At 60.9% G+C, this 15,727-nt stretch overlaps 1 protein-coding gene across 6 annotated transcripts in view; it reads left to right on the forward strand.

Moving 5' to 3' along the window:
- ATP13A3 (ATPase 13A3) overlaps positions 1-15,458 on the forward strand; it is a 41,428-nt gene extending 25,970 nt beyond the window's left edge. For 2 of the 6 annotated variants that reach the window (XM_081330027.1, XM_081330026.1), the window contains 20 exons: positions 610-671; positions 894-1,044; positions 1,190-1,306; positions 1,607-1,624; positions 1,721-1,874; positions 1,972-2,092; positions 2,676-2,800; positions 3,325-3,503; positions 4,339-4,461; positions 5,005-5,084; positions 5,770-5,812; positions 5,902-6,011; positions 6,554-6,650; positions 8,054-8,126; positions 8,500-8,677; positions 10,815-11,002; positions 11,189-11,277; positions 11,503-11,583; positions 12,006-12,125; positions 12,592-15,458. In XM_081330027.1, the coding sequence (XP_081186153.1) occupies positions 610-671; positions 894-1,044; positions 1,190-1,306; positions 1,607-1,624; positions 1,721-1,874; positions 1,972-2,092; positions 2,676-2,800; positions 3,325-3,503; positions 4,339-4,461; positions 5,005-5,084; positions 5,770-5,812; positions 5,902-6,011; positions 6,554-6,650; positions 8,054-8,126; positions 8,500-8,677; positions 10,815-11,002; positions 11,189-11,277; positions 11,503-11,583; positions 12,006-12,125; positions 12,592-12,789 (2,307 nt within the window). In that variant the 3' untranslated portion in view covers positions 12,790-15,458. The remainder of the gene's footprint in view (positions 1-609; positions 672-893; positions 1,045-1,189; positions 1,307-1,606; positions 1,625-1,720; positions 1,875-1,971; positions 2,093-2,675; positions 2,801-3,324; positions 3,504-4,338; positions 4,462-5,004; positions 5,085-5,769; positions 5,813-5,901; positions 6,012-6,553; positions 6,651-8,053; positions 8,127-8,499; positions 8,678-10,814; positions 11,003-11,188; positions 11,278-11,502; positions 11,584-12,005; positions 12,126-12,591) is intronic. The other 4 variants (XR_014026743.1, XM_081330028.1, XR_014026744.1 and 1 more) reach the window with 4 other exon arrangements.
- The last annotated feature ends 269 nt before the right edge of the window (positions 15,459-15,727 follow it).

Here is a 15,727-nt window from a genome sequence, read left to right on the forward strand (position 1 = left end):
TGGAGGGGATCTGGGGAGGAGGGAGGGAGGGAAGGGGAGCCCAGCAGGCCTCTTTGCTTGCTCCCAGGCAGTTGTGGGGAGCCCCCTCCTTGAGCCCACTAGCCAGCCCCCCCCCCGGGCTCCTCTTGTTCTGCGCAGCCTTCATGGCAGATATCCTTGGATGCCACCCTGAGGAAAGAAGGCTGAGGGGCAGGGAGAGCCAGGGGGCTCCTGCGTGGGTCGGGGAGGGAGGGGGCTTCCTTTGCTCGGCACGGCCTTCCTTCCCGGGTGGGGTGGACGTCTCTCTTCTCCTCCAGGGTTGTAACCCCATTCCTGCCGCTTGGGCCTACCCTGGAGGGAGGGGGAGGGGGCCTCTGGCTGCCCCTCCCTCAGCTCTGCACCCCCCCCCCGCCCAGCACCCCCCCCCCATGCCGTCTCAGGCGCTGGAAGGCAGGAGCTTCTCTCCATCCCCCAATGGAGGCAACGACCGACAGCTCTGCTTCGGTTTGAGGGCCGGCTTGTCTACGGTCTGCGGTCAGGTCTTTCTGGCTGTGGCCCCCAAAGGCTGCCAAGCAGTTGGCGAGCCCTCTCGGCCCCACAGCCACCACTGCCCTTTTCTCTCCCCCCTAGACAGGGACCCTGACGGAGGATGGCCTGGACCTCTGGGGCATCCAAAGGGTAGAAAGCGCCTGGTAAGTAAGAGAGGCGAGTCCAATCCTCGGTGGTCCTCCTGCTCCTCAGCCACCGGGAGGCGGGCCCCCAGGGCCCCCTTCGCCACCCTACCTGGCCAGGGTTTGGGGCGGGCAGTGCTTGGATGGCCTTCTGCCCGGAAGGGAAGGCAGACCTGGCGGCGGCTGCAGCCTCCAGAGGGTCCTGGCGAGGGGCGCCTTGCTCAGCCTCCGCCCTCCGCCCAGCTTCCAGCTGCCCGAGGAGAGCGCCTGCAAGGAGAGCCTGGTGCGCTCGCCCTTCGTTGCCTGCATGGCCACCTGCCATTCCCTCACCAAGATCGAAGGGGTGCTCTCCGGAGATCCGCTCGATCTGAAGATGTTTGAAGCCACCGGATGGGTGAGGAGACGTCCCCTCTGGGAGGGGAAGGGGCTGTCTGGTGGGGGGAGGGGGGCAGAGGTTCCCCACAGCTCTGGAGGCGGCAGACCCTCTTAGGCTCCGGGATTTGGGCTGACGGGCGTCTCGGGGCCTCTGTCTCCTTCAGGTGCTGGAGGAGGCAACGGAGGAGGAAACGGCCCTTCACAACCGGATTATGCCCACGGTTGTCCGGCCGGCTAAGCAGCTTCTTCCAGACTTCCATGCTGGAAACAACAAGGAAATGGTGGGTCCCCTGGCCCTCTCTTTCCTTCCCGCTCTCTGCTTCGGCTGCTCCTGCACCATCCGGGAGCCGCCCTGGGGGCCGCCTTGCGAGAGCCGAGGCTCTGGCTGGCTGCGGGACAGCCGAAGGTGCCTCTGCGTGCATGTGTGTGTGTGCGTGCGCACGACGAGTGTTCCTACCATGGCCTCTTGGGGTGGGGGGGGACACTGCGTGGCTCAAGACCCCCTGGGCTGCCTCTGCTGCTGGGAAGAATTCCGGGCCAGGCGGTCCTGCCCAAAACTCTCTTCTCTCCTTCCCTTGCAGGAGCTGTTTCAGCTCTCGGTGAGTGCTTGCCCTCCACCCCCTGGGCGGCTGTGCCCACCCTCGCCCGCCAGCTGGTCACCAGGCGCCTCCCTTCACCTGCCCTTTCTTGACCAGGCCAGCTATGAAATCGGGATCGTGCGGCAGTTCCCCTTCTCTTCCGCTCTGCAGCGGATGTGCGTGGTGGCCCGGATCCTGGGCGAGAAGAAGATGGACGCCTTTGTGAAAGGGGCCCCGGAGGTGGTTGCGGGGCTGTGCAAGCCAGCCACGGGTAAGGGCCCCCCCTGGCTCCCAGGGGGGGAGGGAGGGAGGGTGGCGGGGATCCTGCTGGCCTGGCCCTCAGCCGGTGGCCTCTCTTCCTTCCCCAGTGCCGGCTGACTTCGAGCGGGTGCTGGAGGACTTCACCCGGCAGGGCTTCCGCGTGATCGCCCTGGCACACCGGAAGCTGGAGTCCCGGCTCACCTGGCACAAGGTTCAGAACGCTGCCCGGTGAGTGGATGGGGCTGGGCTCGGGGGTGGGGGGGGAGGTGGTGTAGTCCAGGCAGCCCGATGGAGCCCCGGAAGACTTTCCTGGGCTCGCGCCCCACACTCTTCTTGGATCCCAGCCTGAAGCAGCCTTCTCTGCTCAGCAGGCCTAGGTTCTGACGCACGCATGCGCGCGCACACACACACACACACACACACACACACACCCTCTGAACCCGAGCAGCATCTCCTAGAAGCCTCCTTGCTGCCAGCTCTCCTGGCTCTGACAGGCGGCCTCCGGCCTGTGCCCAGCAGGCCTGAGGCTGACCCATCCCCCCTCCTGCCCCCCTGCCGGCCAAGTCTGGGTGGGGCACTTCCTCGTTGCCCCACGTGGCTCCCGGCACCAGAGGCAGCGCAGTAAAGAGCTGAAGCGGGCGAGGTTCTGCCTGGGTGCCCGTGGTGGATCCGAATCCTGAGCCCCTCTCGTGCCAAGGGAAGAGTTTGAACTCCAGTGTGAATTCGCGCTTGGGAGTCACGGCAGCTTCCCGGCCTCGATCCCTTTGCGAATCCCGCCCTGGTTTTCATGGAATCACCTCTCCCGCCACAGAGACGCCATCGAGGCCAACATGGACTTCATGGGGCTCATCATCATGCAGAATAAACTCAAGCCGGAAACTCCAGCCGTACTTCACGACTTGCACAAAGCCAACATCCGCACGGTCATGGTCACAGGTGTGTGTGAGGGGCCGTCCGTCTTTCCTTTCACGCTTTCCCTGAAGTAGCCGTCATTAAGCGAGGGGAGGCTTCCTCCGGAAGAGACGGGGTCCTCCCCGGGCCGCCCACCAGGGTGCTTGTTTAGCCGTGCTTAAGGCCTGCCCCTTCTCTCTCACCCGGAGCCTGGGGGGGGACTTTCCCTTCCCCCGGCCCAGCCGGTCCCCCACTTGTGGCTGAGATGATCCGGATTCGGGTGCTGAGCACCGTCGGGTATCCTTGCTGTGAACCGGGGGCTCCTCGCTGCCCGGAGGACTTCCTTTCCAGCTGGTCTCCAGTTTTTCTGCAGTCTCCTCTTGTGGGGACATCCTGCGGGCTCAGGAGGGGCAGATTCTTAGATCAGATCCAACCCTAACTTGGCTTCCAGTTCCACATCCCCACCTTTGCTCGCGTATACCGGTGTGTCCGTGTGAACTGCCGCTGGCGTGGGATGGCCCAGGGGCGGCTGAGCCCTGGCCACACACGCGCTTGTGCTCGTTTCACAGGGGACAACATGCTGACCGCCATCTCTGTGGCCCGGGACTGTGGCATGATTCTACCTCAGGACAAGGTCATTGTGGCTGAAGCACTACCTCCCAAGGATGGGCACCCCGCCAGGATCAAGTGGCACCACGCTGATGCCCTCGAGAGGGCTCCCGAGGCCACGCCCACCATAAACTCAGAGGTAAGGGGGGCCTCCAGAGGGCAGGGAGAGGAGCCCCTCTGAAGCCCACTTCAAGGGGGAGCCTCCCCACACTTTCCCCCAATCTGCGCTTCCGGCTGGGGAGGAAGGGGTGCCGTGGGAGGAAAGGTGGCCTTGGGGGGAGGAAGGCACAGGAGCAAAGCTCTTCCCCCCCCCCCCCCAGGATGCACTTCTCACCACACCTTTGTCAGAAATGAGCCTCTTTGCCTGGGTGCCCTGGGACCTTCCGCCCTCAAAGCCATTTGGCTGCGGTTTCATGTAATTAATACTATTGAGGGGAGTGGACTGCCCTGATTTGAAGGTCGGTGGGCGTCTGTGCCTGGAAGACGTGGCCGTTCACACTTTTCTTTTGCCAAAGCTGGCTGCTCCTTGGCCGAGCACTCTCACTTCTGTGTTTCAATAACATTTTAATCTGTGTGGTTTTCAATGTTTTAATTACTTTTTGCTTGCTTTATAACTTGCAAGCCACCCAGAATCGCCAAGTAGGGGAGATTGGCGGCATAAACTTTTAATAAATAAAATAAATAAACTACTCTCCCTTGGATAGGAAGTCTAATTGAGTGCTAAATTTGGCGGTGGTTTATTTCAGATCAGATATTTAATCTTTGGCAATTTTGAGTCAGCGTTCCCCCCCCTCCCGCGCCTTTGCCAGGTCTAGGCGGCAGTGACCGATTTTGTTGACTTTATACTTCAAATATCTGATCAGAAAGTGCTGCTTTTAGCAGCTGTGCTTCACTGTTTACGTGGAGTTTAGAGTTCGTGCCCAAAGATGGTTAAATTGAAAGGGGGTGTGTGTGTTGTTTCTCTCTTGTTACAGGACATTCCCATTAAACTTGCCCAGCAGAACTTTGAGGACTTCCACAAAACCAAATTCCATTTTGCTATGAACGGGAAGTCCTTTGCCGTCATCCAGGAGCATTTCCAGGACCTGGTGCCCAAGGTCAGTCCCAGCCCGGTGGTGTTGGGGTCTCGCTCTGCCCGTGGGTCAGCTCTGCCCATGCTGCGTGCGCCTCCTGGGAGGGTCTGTGCAGCCCTGTGGGGAGGGTCTCCTTCCCAAGAGCCCGCCGGCCCACACCTGCGTCCTCCTCTGGGCCCCTCCACTTGCCTGCGTTCACCCTCCCCCAAAGAGGAGGGGGGCTTCCCCAGCCTTGAAAGAGCCAGAACTGAGCCTGCACTTCCTGTGGCCTTTCTGAGGCTTTCCCATTGGGAGGGGGGAAGGGGGGGCTGGCAGCAGTTCTAGAAAGGCCCCCTCCTTCTGAGAATCCCTGCAGAATGCTTCCACACAATGAAAGGTACATTTCCTGCATGAAAAGAGCGATGCGTTAAACTTTTGCCCATATTGCCAAACACACACACACACACACACACACACACACACACACACACACAGACAAAACCCAGCAATTGTTGTCCCTTCCACCTTCCCACCCGCCTGCCCCCGGGATGCTGAGAGAACCAACCACCCCCCCCCCTTGCCTTCCAGCTTGTGCTGCACGGCACGGTCTTCGCCCGCATGGCCCCCGACCAAAAGACACAACTGGTGGAGGCCCTGCAAAACGTGGAGTAAGTACAAAATTGCGGGGGGGGGGCCTGCCCGCCCCCCCTCAAAGAGTAGGCAAGCCTCGCTGCTCAGCAGCCGGCCTCTGAAAGGGCCAAGCAGTGTCCCTGCCCTGAGGTCACCAGGCACGAGACTGGAACTCGGAGGGAGCCGGCTGCCCCCTGCCCCCTCGGGCTCTGCCGCTGGGGGTCTCAGGGCAGGGGGAGAACGTAAGGGGCAGGAAAGGCTTCCGGCTGCCAGCCTTGTCCTCCCTGCTTTGCCTCCCGATCCGCCCTGCCAATTGCTGGGGTTCAGCCAGCTGCAAAGGAGACGGTGCCTCCGCTGGGCTGCTTCAGCAGACGGGCGTAAATTAAGCGGTTGGCACCCCACGGCCTCCTGACCGCTCAGCCGCTGCCAAACCCGGTCCCCTGGGCAAATATTCCCTCTTTCCCAGCACCGAGGACGCCCCCTTCTGCCCAGCTCCCCCCCCAGGATCCAGGATCTCATTTTCCAGGTCTGGCAGATGGTGGGGGGGGCTTTTGCTTTCGTTGACTCCCTGAAGGCCAGTCCAAGGGGGCTGGTCAAGTAGATCCAGGGAAGCGGTTTGTGGGAGCCTTTGCTGGACAACTCTCCCCTCCCGCCCACGGTCACTCTGCAGAAGGAGCTTCTGGTGCGCAGGGGGACCCTCACCCTCCCCGCTCTCTCTCGCAGCTACCACGTGGGGATGTGCGGAGACGGAGCAAATGACTGTGGCGTGAGTATGCCCCCCTCCCTCCCCCTCCCTCCAGCTGCTCGGTGGGGGCCAAAGGGCACCCTTCTCACACCTCTTTCCCCCCCCCCCAGGCTCTGAAGAGGGCCCATGGCGGCATTTCACTCTCCGAGCTGGAAGCGTCCGTCGCTTCTCCCTTCACCTCCAGGGCAGCCAGCATCTCCTGCGTGCCGAACCTGATCAGGTAAAGGGTTTGGGCATCGCGTAGCCGGAGGGCCTCCTGCCTCGGGCCAAGCGCCTGGCTATGCAGTGTAGACTGTGGGCATGCGGAGGCCCCGCTTGGAGGGGAGAACGGAGAAGGCCACCGGCTAAGCCCCTCTGGACGTGGTGCCCAGACCGCAGGCCCAGGGCTCTACCGCCCAAGCGGGCCTCATGCCACCTGAAGGACAGGCACTGCTGGTGGGTTAGCCACAGCTTCCTTTCCCAGGAGGGTTGGGGGGGGTCACGGAAACACCCATCCTGCCTCCCGTTTCTGCCTCCACGTTGCAAGAACCGGAACCGGTTCCCAGGTGGGCCTTGCATTTTGGAGTTCTGGGCTCTCCCGAGACGCGGTGCTTCTCTTGTGCACCAGACGTGTGCAGGCGGACAGCGGGTGGCTCTCCCCGGCCACACAAGCCCCCTCCCTTCCTGGATGGGGTTGAGCAGGAATTCTCCCCCCCCCCCGAGGAAACCTGGAGACGGAATGGGATCGTGTTCGTCTCCATGGCTGCTGCTTTGCCTCCGCAGGGAAGGCCGGGCTGCCCTAATGACCTCCTTCTGCGTGTTCAAATTCATGGCTTTGTACAGCCTCATCCAGTACCTCAGCGTGACTCTGCTCTACTCTGTAAGTCTCTGGCTGCCTCGGGGGAGGCCTCCCTCGGAGGGAGGGCGCCGGGCACCTTCCCCAGGCATCCGGCCTGTCCCGTGGGGCGGCCGTGATGATGCTGGGGGTGGCGGGGGCCTCGGGAGCGCGTTCTCTGTATGCTGCGCTCGCTGCTTAAGGTGGGCCCCAGACCCGCTCGAAGCCCACCCGGGGAAGCAGAATCTGCCATGGAGCCCAAGCGGCTTTGATAGGGCAGGAGGGGGAATCGGGGCCTGGGTTGCCCAGCGAGTGAAGCCGGGGGCCAGCCTCTGTCTTGGAGGAAGGAGGGAACCGGGTGCTTCTTCGGGGCCCAGGATGCCCCCCCCACACACGCACCCCCTCTCTCTGGGAGGATGGCCGGGGCCAGAGGCAGGGGGGAGGGGGGCTGCCCAGGGCTCCGGAGGGGAGGTGGGGAAGGGCAGGCCCGGGACGATCAGCAGAGGGGGAGGATGTAGGTCGGGGGGGGGCGTTTCAGAGGGAGGAGGCTTAGGAGTTCAGGAGTAAAGCGTCCCTCTCTCTGTTCTGGATTTAGGAGTCAGGATACAGGCAGTCCTCCACTTACGACACTTCATTTAGTGACCAAAGTTACAATGGCACCAAAAAAAGAGACTGGTGACCGTTTTTCACACTTAATGACCATTGCGGCATCCCCGTGGTCACATGATGAAAAGTCAGACGCTTGGAACTGGCTCATAGATAGGATGGCCGCAGTGACCCCATGTCACGTGATCCCCTTTGGCGACATTCTGACAAGCAGAGTCAACGGGGAAGCCAGATTCACTTAACGACCGTTGTAACTAACTTAGCAACTGCCGTGATTCCCTTAGCAAATGTTGCAAGAAAAGTCGTAAAATGGGGCAAAACTCACTTAACAGATTTCTCACTTAACAACATCAATGTTGGGCTCAGTTGTCGTCGTAAGTCGAGGACTACCTGTACTCAAGCTATTTACAACGTCTGCCGCTACTATTGGCCTTAAGGAAGATCCCTGACAAGCCAGTGAGGGTTGCTGGGAGGAGGAGGAGGAGGACAGAGGTCCTCCCCCCCCCCCCCGCACACTGAGAGGGCAGGGCAGGCGGGACGCCCCCTCCCGCTGGCAGCGAAAGCCTCGCCCGTCTGGTGGCTTCAGTCCCACCCTTCTTGGTCTGGGGAGAAGCAGGGAAGGGGCTGCCCCGGCCAGGCATTCAGGGGAGGGGGCTCCTCTCCATCCCTGCCCCCTGAATGCCTTCCCTAGCGGCTGCCTGGCTGGGGCTCCCGGGACTGGCCCCTCCTCGGGGGGGGAGTGCGGGAAGGGCTGTGAAGGGAGACCATGAAGCTCAGCCTCGGGGGGGGGGCAGGGGGGAGCAGCTGCCCCCCCCGATGGAAACGCAAACTCTCCTCGGCAGGTGCAGAGCAACCTGGGAGACTTCCAGTTCCTCTTCATCGACCTGGCCATCATTTTGGTGCTGGTCTTCACCAGTGAGTCGGACAGGCTGGGAGCTCTGGGTTGGCGCTCGGGCTCCCCTCCCCCACGGGAGGAGCCTCTGGGGCGCTGGGGTCCCTTCCTGCCTGCAGACAGATGAGGGAGCACGGTGGCTTCCTTGAGAGGCCCAGGCCCAGTTTTGCATTCCATCCCAAAGGTTCCTGGGCCATTTTGCCGGGTGGGGGGACAGGAGAGGAAGCCCCCCCCCGACAGGCTTAACCTTATCCTTTGCAATCCCCACTAATCCATCCTTGCGTATGAACTAAGCCAGCCTCTTTTGAGGAGTCACGTTTGTGTCCGTCCCGAGGCTTTTGCTCTCCTTCGTGCGGTGTGGGCAGACCTGCCTGACGGCCTCTCCTCTCCCTGCAGTGAGCCTGAATCCTGCCTGGAAGGAGCTTGTGGCTCAGCGGCCGCCCTCCGGCCTCATCTCGGGGGCCCTCCTCTTCTCTGTCCTCTCCCAGATCCTCATCTGCCTGGGCTTCCAGCTCCTGGCCTTCCTGTGGGTCAAGCAGCAGCCCTGGTACATGACGTGGACCCCCTCCTCAGAGTAAGTGGCCAGCTTGGCAATCCGGCCCAGTTGAAGTCACTGCGGAGAATCGTGGCCGATTATTAGAAAGCCCCTCCCAGCTGCTTCCGTGGCTTTTCAGAAGCCGTTTCGGTTGCTGCGACTTCGGGAGCTGATCGCTGTTCCCAGGCCGTGGGGCAGAGAGAGCGTGCATGCCGAGAGGCCACGGAGCATGAACTGCTGAGCCAGGATTCAGGAAATCTGCATTCTGAGCCTTCCCCCACTAGATGGCTGCAGGGAGTTATAGACAGTTGAGCGTTTTGCTGTCACCTAGTGGCCGTGACAGGACCCTTTTCTCAACATTTTTCTGCTTTGAGTATTGACGGAACCCCAGACGGGCTCATTCCCTCCAGGGTGGCGGCACCTGACTCCCACCCCAGTTGCAGAGGAGAGGCGCCTGGTTGGACCCCCGGGAAAACCAAGGTTTTCGGCTAAGGCCGGCCTTGACCCGATCCAGCAGAACGGTTCTTACCTTGTCTCCAGCGGACTCACCGGAGCGAAAAGCCCCGGGGCCTGAGGCGTTGCTGTTCGGCCCAGCAGTCACCCGGCGGCCCGAACTCCCTGCCTGCCAGGGGAAGTGTTTGTTCTCCCCGTTCCCCAGCTCCAGAGAAGGCCGGCCGTCTGGCTCTGCCCGGAGACGTGGAGGGGAGCTGCTCTGAAAGAGGGCTGCGGAGCTGGGAGCCGATGCTCCTTCCTCGCCCCTCAAAGGGTCCCGCTAGGTCGGATGGCGGCTCTGCCGCCAAGTGTTCTCCCGAGGAACTGCAGGTCCAGCCAGAGACCGCAGACCGCGGCCGGGTGGGAGGCGGGAGGGGCATTCCGGACGAGACAGCAGCAGCAGGAGGCGGGGGCAGGGGGGCTGCTGCTCTCGGCACCGTCCAAGAGCAGCCAAAGTCCTCCTCCTCCTCCCCCCCAACCCCAAGTGGGCTTCTCCCCTTCCCAGAGAAGAGCGAAGGACCCCTGCCGGTTTCCCCCTCTTCCTCCAGGGGAAGGCTGGGCCCCTGGACGGAAGAGGCTGCGCCAGTTCTGCGGTGGCCAAAAAATCGGGAGCAGCCTTTCTGCCTAGTTTTTTTTCCCAAAGGCAGACAACATTTTCACAATCCGCACCTCAACACATCAGTTGCCGTGGCGTGGCTAGGCCGGTGTACGGTTTAAATAGTATTTTCTTCTTTTGTTCGTCATCGCGTTGTGCTTTTGTCCCAAGGGTTCCTAATTATTTGCAAAATTTGCACCAAAAAAAATGCTATTTGCAAAAATAAGGAGTCTTAACATCCCTTTTCCAACCAATTTCATTACGAGGCAGAAGCTGCACCTCATTCACTGGAAGCCGGGTGGGGGCAGCCCGTAAATTGGGCTGGAAGGGAAGGGAAGGTGGGTGGGCAGGTCACACGCGAGAGGATTGCCCGGTCAGTTAACAGTCGTACTGAACTCCTTGCGGACAGCCGCTGAGCTGGCCTGAGGCGCTTCACGCGAGTTCAGCCGTTTCTCGTTCAGGACTGCCTCCAATGGGAGCCCAGGTCTTCTCCTGAGTTTCTGCTCTCAGGGCGGCCCCAGGTAGCCCAGCCAGTCCTGGGTGCGGTTTGAAGCGAGTCCCCGGAGGGTTCTTGGCGGGCCCAGGCTCTGGAGCCAAGAGCGGGGACTCGGGCCGCCTGCGCTGCCTGCCGTGAGAGAGGGGAGGCTGCTGAGGGCGGGGGGACTCGGGGACCCTGCAGGTGGGCTGGGACCCAGCAGAAGGCCCAGCGTGGAAGCAGACCAGATTCTGGGGTGCTGCGGGGTCCCCATTGGTCTCAGGGGGGCTGGGAGGGGGACGTGGAAAGCAGGGGGGGCAAGAGATTGGCTGCTGCTGAAAGGCCTTTGGGCAGCTGGCGGGAAGGGGGGGAGGGTTGGGTATGTTCCCCCTCCCAAAGGAAGATGATGCTTCCCTGCTGTGCCTGCAGAAAGCCCAGGAAGGGTGTGTGTGTGTGTGTGTGTGTGTGTGCGCGCGGCATTTTAGTTTTTCCCAAAGGCTTGTTTAGACTGGAGTGGCTGCCGTCCGGGGCCTGGCTGGATGCCCGCAGAGGAAGCCGGTGGCAGAGGCCGGCCTCTGCTGCGTGGCCAGTCCTGCCTTCCGCTTGCCTTCCAGCGCCTGCAACCTCTCGGCCGCGGCCAGCGCCTCCCAGCCGGCCAACGTCTCCCACCACGACCACGACGAGCACAACATCCGGAACTACGAGAACACCACCCTCTTCTTCGTCTCCTGCTTCCAGTACCTCATTGTGGCCGTGGTCTTCTCCAAGGGCAGGCCCTTCCGCCAGCCTTGCTACAGGAACTGTACGTGGCCCAGCCCGGGGAGGGGGGAGGGAGTCTCACACGCACACACAGAGCTGAGCAAAGACTGATGGGTCGGAGGTCTTGGCGTCCAAAAGGCACCACGTCCGGCCCTGGGGGGGGGCTAGGGTTAGGCTTCTCTCTGCTGGGAGTTGCGGTGAAGGCAGCTGACCCCTCTTCCCTCCCCAGATCTGTTCGTGGTCTCCGTGGTTGCCCTTTACGCCTTCGCTCTGACCATCCTGCTCCACCCGGTGGCAGCCATCGAATCGTTCTTGGAGGTAAGAGGGGGGTCTTGCCCCCGGCCGCAGCATCGGCCCCCTTCCCAGCCGCCGGGCACTTTCACTGAGCCCCCTTGGCACCCATCTGGGGGAGAGGCCGGGCAAGGAGGGTGGAGACACCCAGGTGAGCTTCTCCCCGGTCCCAGGGTGGCCCCTGGGGGCCCCAGGAAGAGAGGCTTCCAGCCAGCCCTTCCCCCATCACCTGAGAGTGTTGTTGCTCCACAGCTGGTCTGCGTGCCTTACGCGTGGCGGGTCACGGTCCTCTTCATCGTCATCGCCAACGCCGTGGTGTCCATGCTGGTGGAGGTGAGCCGTGGGGAGCCGCTCTTTCTGACGGCCACAGAGGTGCCTTCTGGGCTTTTAGCTGGGGGCCAAGCTGCAGGAAGCCCTGCCAGGGTGGGGGGCTCCCCTTGGCCATAAACGGGCCAGCAATTACCGGGTCTTGCGGTAGTTGACGCTGACTGATAGAGCTCAGGTGCTCCTGAGATCATCACCACCACCACCACCCCGGCGTCGGGGGAGGAAGGGACAGTCCGGCACCAGATGTGCCGGGCAGGAACGGTTGCCCTCTGCATGCGCTTGTCTGCCAGCCCCCCCTCCTCCTCCTGGGAGCCCCCTCCCCACCTGTCCTTCTCTGCACTGACTTGATCGCCCTGACTTCTCTCTGGTTCTGGGGCCCTCCTGATTGTGCCTTCTGGATTCTCCCTGCCTCTCGGATCAAACCACAGAACTTTCTCCTTGACTTGGTCCTTTGGAAGGTCCTCTTCAGTCGAGACAAGCCAGGGGAGGACCGTCTAGCTTCCTCCTCCTCCTCCTCCTCCTCTTCCTCCTCCTCCCACCCGGCTCAGGTTGGAACTGTGCACGTTTCCTCCCTCGTCAAGCATGCAGAGGCTCCCCTTGGAAGGCGGTTGGTGGGGGTGGGGGGCTCGGCTGCCGGAGGAGAAGGCCTGGGGCTCGCCTGTGGGGTGTTTGTCAGAGAGCAGGGGGTCTGATAGGTTGGGGAGGGCAGGGCAGGAGGGTCTGGGGTTTGCTGCACACCCCTCCACCCCTCACAGAAGCTCCGGGGGGGGGGATAGAGAACGTGGGGAGCGGGCGAGTGGGCCTTGGCGCTGGGCCGTCAGCTTAGAGGGCTGGCACTTAGGCTTGGCGACAGCGTCCCTCCCTCGGCCCCCGTGCAGGCAGGGGACGGCGCTCAGTTGGTCTGCAGCTGAATTGGGGCACCCTGGGGAAGGGGGGGGCAGCGTTGGGAAGCCTCCCCTCTGCGCCTTGCGGGAGGCCCCAGAGGTCAGCTTCCCACCCTCTGTCTCGTTCCAGGAGGGGCTGGACCGCTGCTGTGGATGCGCCCTGACGGGGCTGCTGGGCCTGAAGAAGAGGCCGCCCAAGGCCCGCTACATGCACCTGGCCCAGGAGCTGCTGGTGGACCCGGAGTGGCCGCCCAAGGGCCGCACCACCACCGAGGCCCCCGGCCCCTCCTGCCGAAACGGCTCCTGCCAAGTGGTCACCGTGACGTAGCAGAGGCCCCCTGGCGCAAGCCGGGGCTGCCCACGGCCTGGCCTCTCTGCTGCTGACCAGACGGCTGGCTGGGCTCCCCTCCCTCCCTGCCGATGCCCATCTTCCTCCCCTCGGCCACCCGGGGCGAGCACCTGGCAGGACATCTTTCCTCTCCAGGCCTGCCTGGGATGGGGCTCCTGGCTGCTCTCGGCCCCCCGCAAAGGACCACCTGCCTTGGCCTCTGAAACTATGCACGGAAACGGGCACTCGGCCCCTTCGGAAAGACGGGGGACTTTCTGGCTGGTCTCTGGGGGAGGGGAGGATTGCTCCCTCCGCCCTCCCCCTGATCCTGGGAGGACTAGCTCTCCCCCTCCCTACCCGGCTGCATGGGCCTCTCTCTGCCACTCGCCCTGGCCTCCAGGAAAGGGGCTGGAGCTGTTTGGGGGTTTTCAGAGTGGGAGTTGCCAGCCGGTGTCCCCTCCTTCCTCCTGACCCTCCCCCGAACATCTCACCACATGCAGCCCCCTCCCCTATCTGGACCTCAAGGTGCTTGGGAGGCCCAGGGGCCGGTGCCAGGAAGCAGGAGGAGCTGGTGGCTTCCCACTCTCGTCTTCCTTCCTTACCTCCGCAAGAGCTCTATGCAGGTGCAGGCAGGCGGCCTTCTTCCCCCTGGAACCACTCTGGGCTCCCCCCCCACAAGGCCCCATCCGGTAGTCCGTTGCCGGCCGGAGTAGGGCTGCCGTAACCGATGGGAGCGCTTGGCAGAATCCTGGCTCAGAGCAGCCGTAGGAGAGCATCGCTTGGAGCACGACCAGGCGCCCCAAAAGCGAGAGGGGAAGGCCTCAGCAGGTGGTCAGCAACCCCCGACTGGACAGGAACTTGGGAAGGCTACTCTGAAGCTCGAGCATCGGGCTGTGGAAAACATGGCTGCTCGGCTGCAGCGCTGTTCTCCCATCTGCGCTGCAAACGGTTGAGACGGTGGTTGTGCCAAGATGGCAACTGCACCACCACGGTGCTAAGAGTTGGACAGCTGCAACAACCAGGAAAAGCTGCTGGAGAAACTAGCTGCGGTCAGGCCTTCACACCCGTGCCGTGTGGGAAGGAAGTCGGCCCGCTGCAGCCTTTTTCCCTTCTGCATTTGAAATTCACAAGTATTTTACTTCTGCGGTTGGTGGTGGTAGTAACGGGAGAATCTGTGAGGCTGTGCATCCCTCCTTGGACCCTGGAAGTGTGGCTTGCGAGCGCCTCTCACTGCCGGGAAGCGGCGGCTGTCAGAGGACCGGGGGGGGGGGCTCCCCTTGGGGTTTTGAAAAGTGGCCGCTGCGCCTTCCAGCTCTTCCCCGTCCCCCCAGCCAGGCAAAGGAAAGGGGGCTCATCAGCAGACTTTGGGGGACTGGTAGAGATGGTCTGCAAAGCGTTTGCACAGGGTCGTCGGGCTAAAAGCAATATTGTGTTGAACCTGCCCTTTGGGGAGCAGGTGGGGTGACCCCTCAAAGAAAGCTGGTCCCCCCTCCAGATGGGGTGCATCTTCACTCTGTTCCAGTGACACTTAAAGTTCCGAAGTTGGCGTTTTTAAATAATTATTTTCTTACACTTCCTTGTGAATTCAGGTGAACAAGATCACTTTGCTAACTTGGATTCAGAGGGGTTCATAAATTACTTGAGACAGACTTACCCCTAAAAGCTGTAAGTTAGGATTGTATATATGGCCAATTAAATATTATTTTATTATTTATGCATATCTCTAGAGGATTTGCTTGCTTGAGAAAAGAAACTCTTAAATTATACTTTTTAAAGTATCCAGATTTTAAAATAATATATACGCACAGACACACACACCTCCATCCCTCAGGGTTATTTTTTTATTAATGCTTTTATTTCTTCCCAAATAACTCTATAGGACTGCTGGGTTTCATGGCACACGTGCATCCCTCCGCCCTGCACACGTGGGCAACCCCCCCCCCCCGCCGAGGTTGCTTGTGCCCACCCAGCGCTTCTCAGCCCACACATGGCAACCCACCCACGGGGGCAGCTCCCCTCCCGGCTCCAGAGGGAATGGAGAGGGGACAGGAATCCGCTGCAATATTGGGGTCCTCGTGTTCTGCTGGAAAGACAGCTGCCTCAGGTGGGCAAGGACCACCCATTCCCTCAATTGGCAATTTTACGAACTTGCACTCTTCTTCATTTTTATTTATTTTTCCGGTGGGGAAACGATTTTCCTTCGCTGGGTGATTTTATCTGCTGTAGTATATTATGGCTGCAAATCAGTAGTTACGAGGTGAAGAATAATTCTTAATGCTGCAAATGATCTTACTCTCAAAAGCTTTCCTTGACCGTCACAGGCTTAAAAGGGCTTCGTGTTTTTAGCTTGCAAGGATTAAATTCTAAAATCAAATGTTTGTATATATGATGGAAAAGTTGATTTAAAGGTTCAGATGTGATCATTTTAGAGCATAGAAATGTCCAGTTTTTTAAAAAAAGGTTTGTATAAATATGCAAACATTTCGATAAATTACGTATTCTCTGCCACCAGCACCTCAGGCCGTGATTGGCAAGACACACCCCCCTCCCCTCATCTTAAACTGTTTGAAAAATACTTTGGTTTAAGTGGCTCCGCATAAAAAATTATTTTGCTGTTTTTTATAATGGTACCCACCCAGTTGTAATAAAGACATTTTATCTAATTGTAATTGTAGTAAACAGCCTTGTAAAGTCTGGTGCGCCCGCCCTTCCCTTCTCACGTTCCTGGGCTGCCCGTGTCCGACCGCGTTCGTTCCCCCGCTGGCCGCCTCTCGGCGGGCTGGGTCAGGAGGTCGTCCCGCCGAGGGCCGGCAAGACTCTTCTCCCCCCCCCCCCGCCCTGAAAAGCCACAGACCGTAACTGCACAGAGGGAGGGAATGGCAGGGAAATTCTGTGGAAGGGGAGAGCATCGCGACACAACCCCCCCCCCCGTGAGCCG

This window comes from Vipera berus (assembly GCF_964194415.1).
Source record: "Vipera berus genome assembly, chromosome: 5".
NCBI classification, from domain to species: Eukaryota; Metazoa; Chordata; class Lepidosauria; order Squamata; family Viperidae; genus Vipera; species Vipera berus.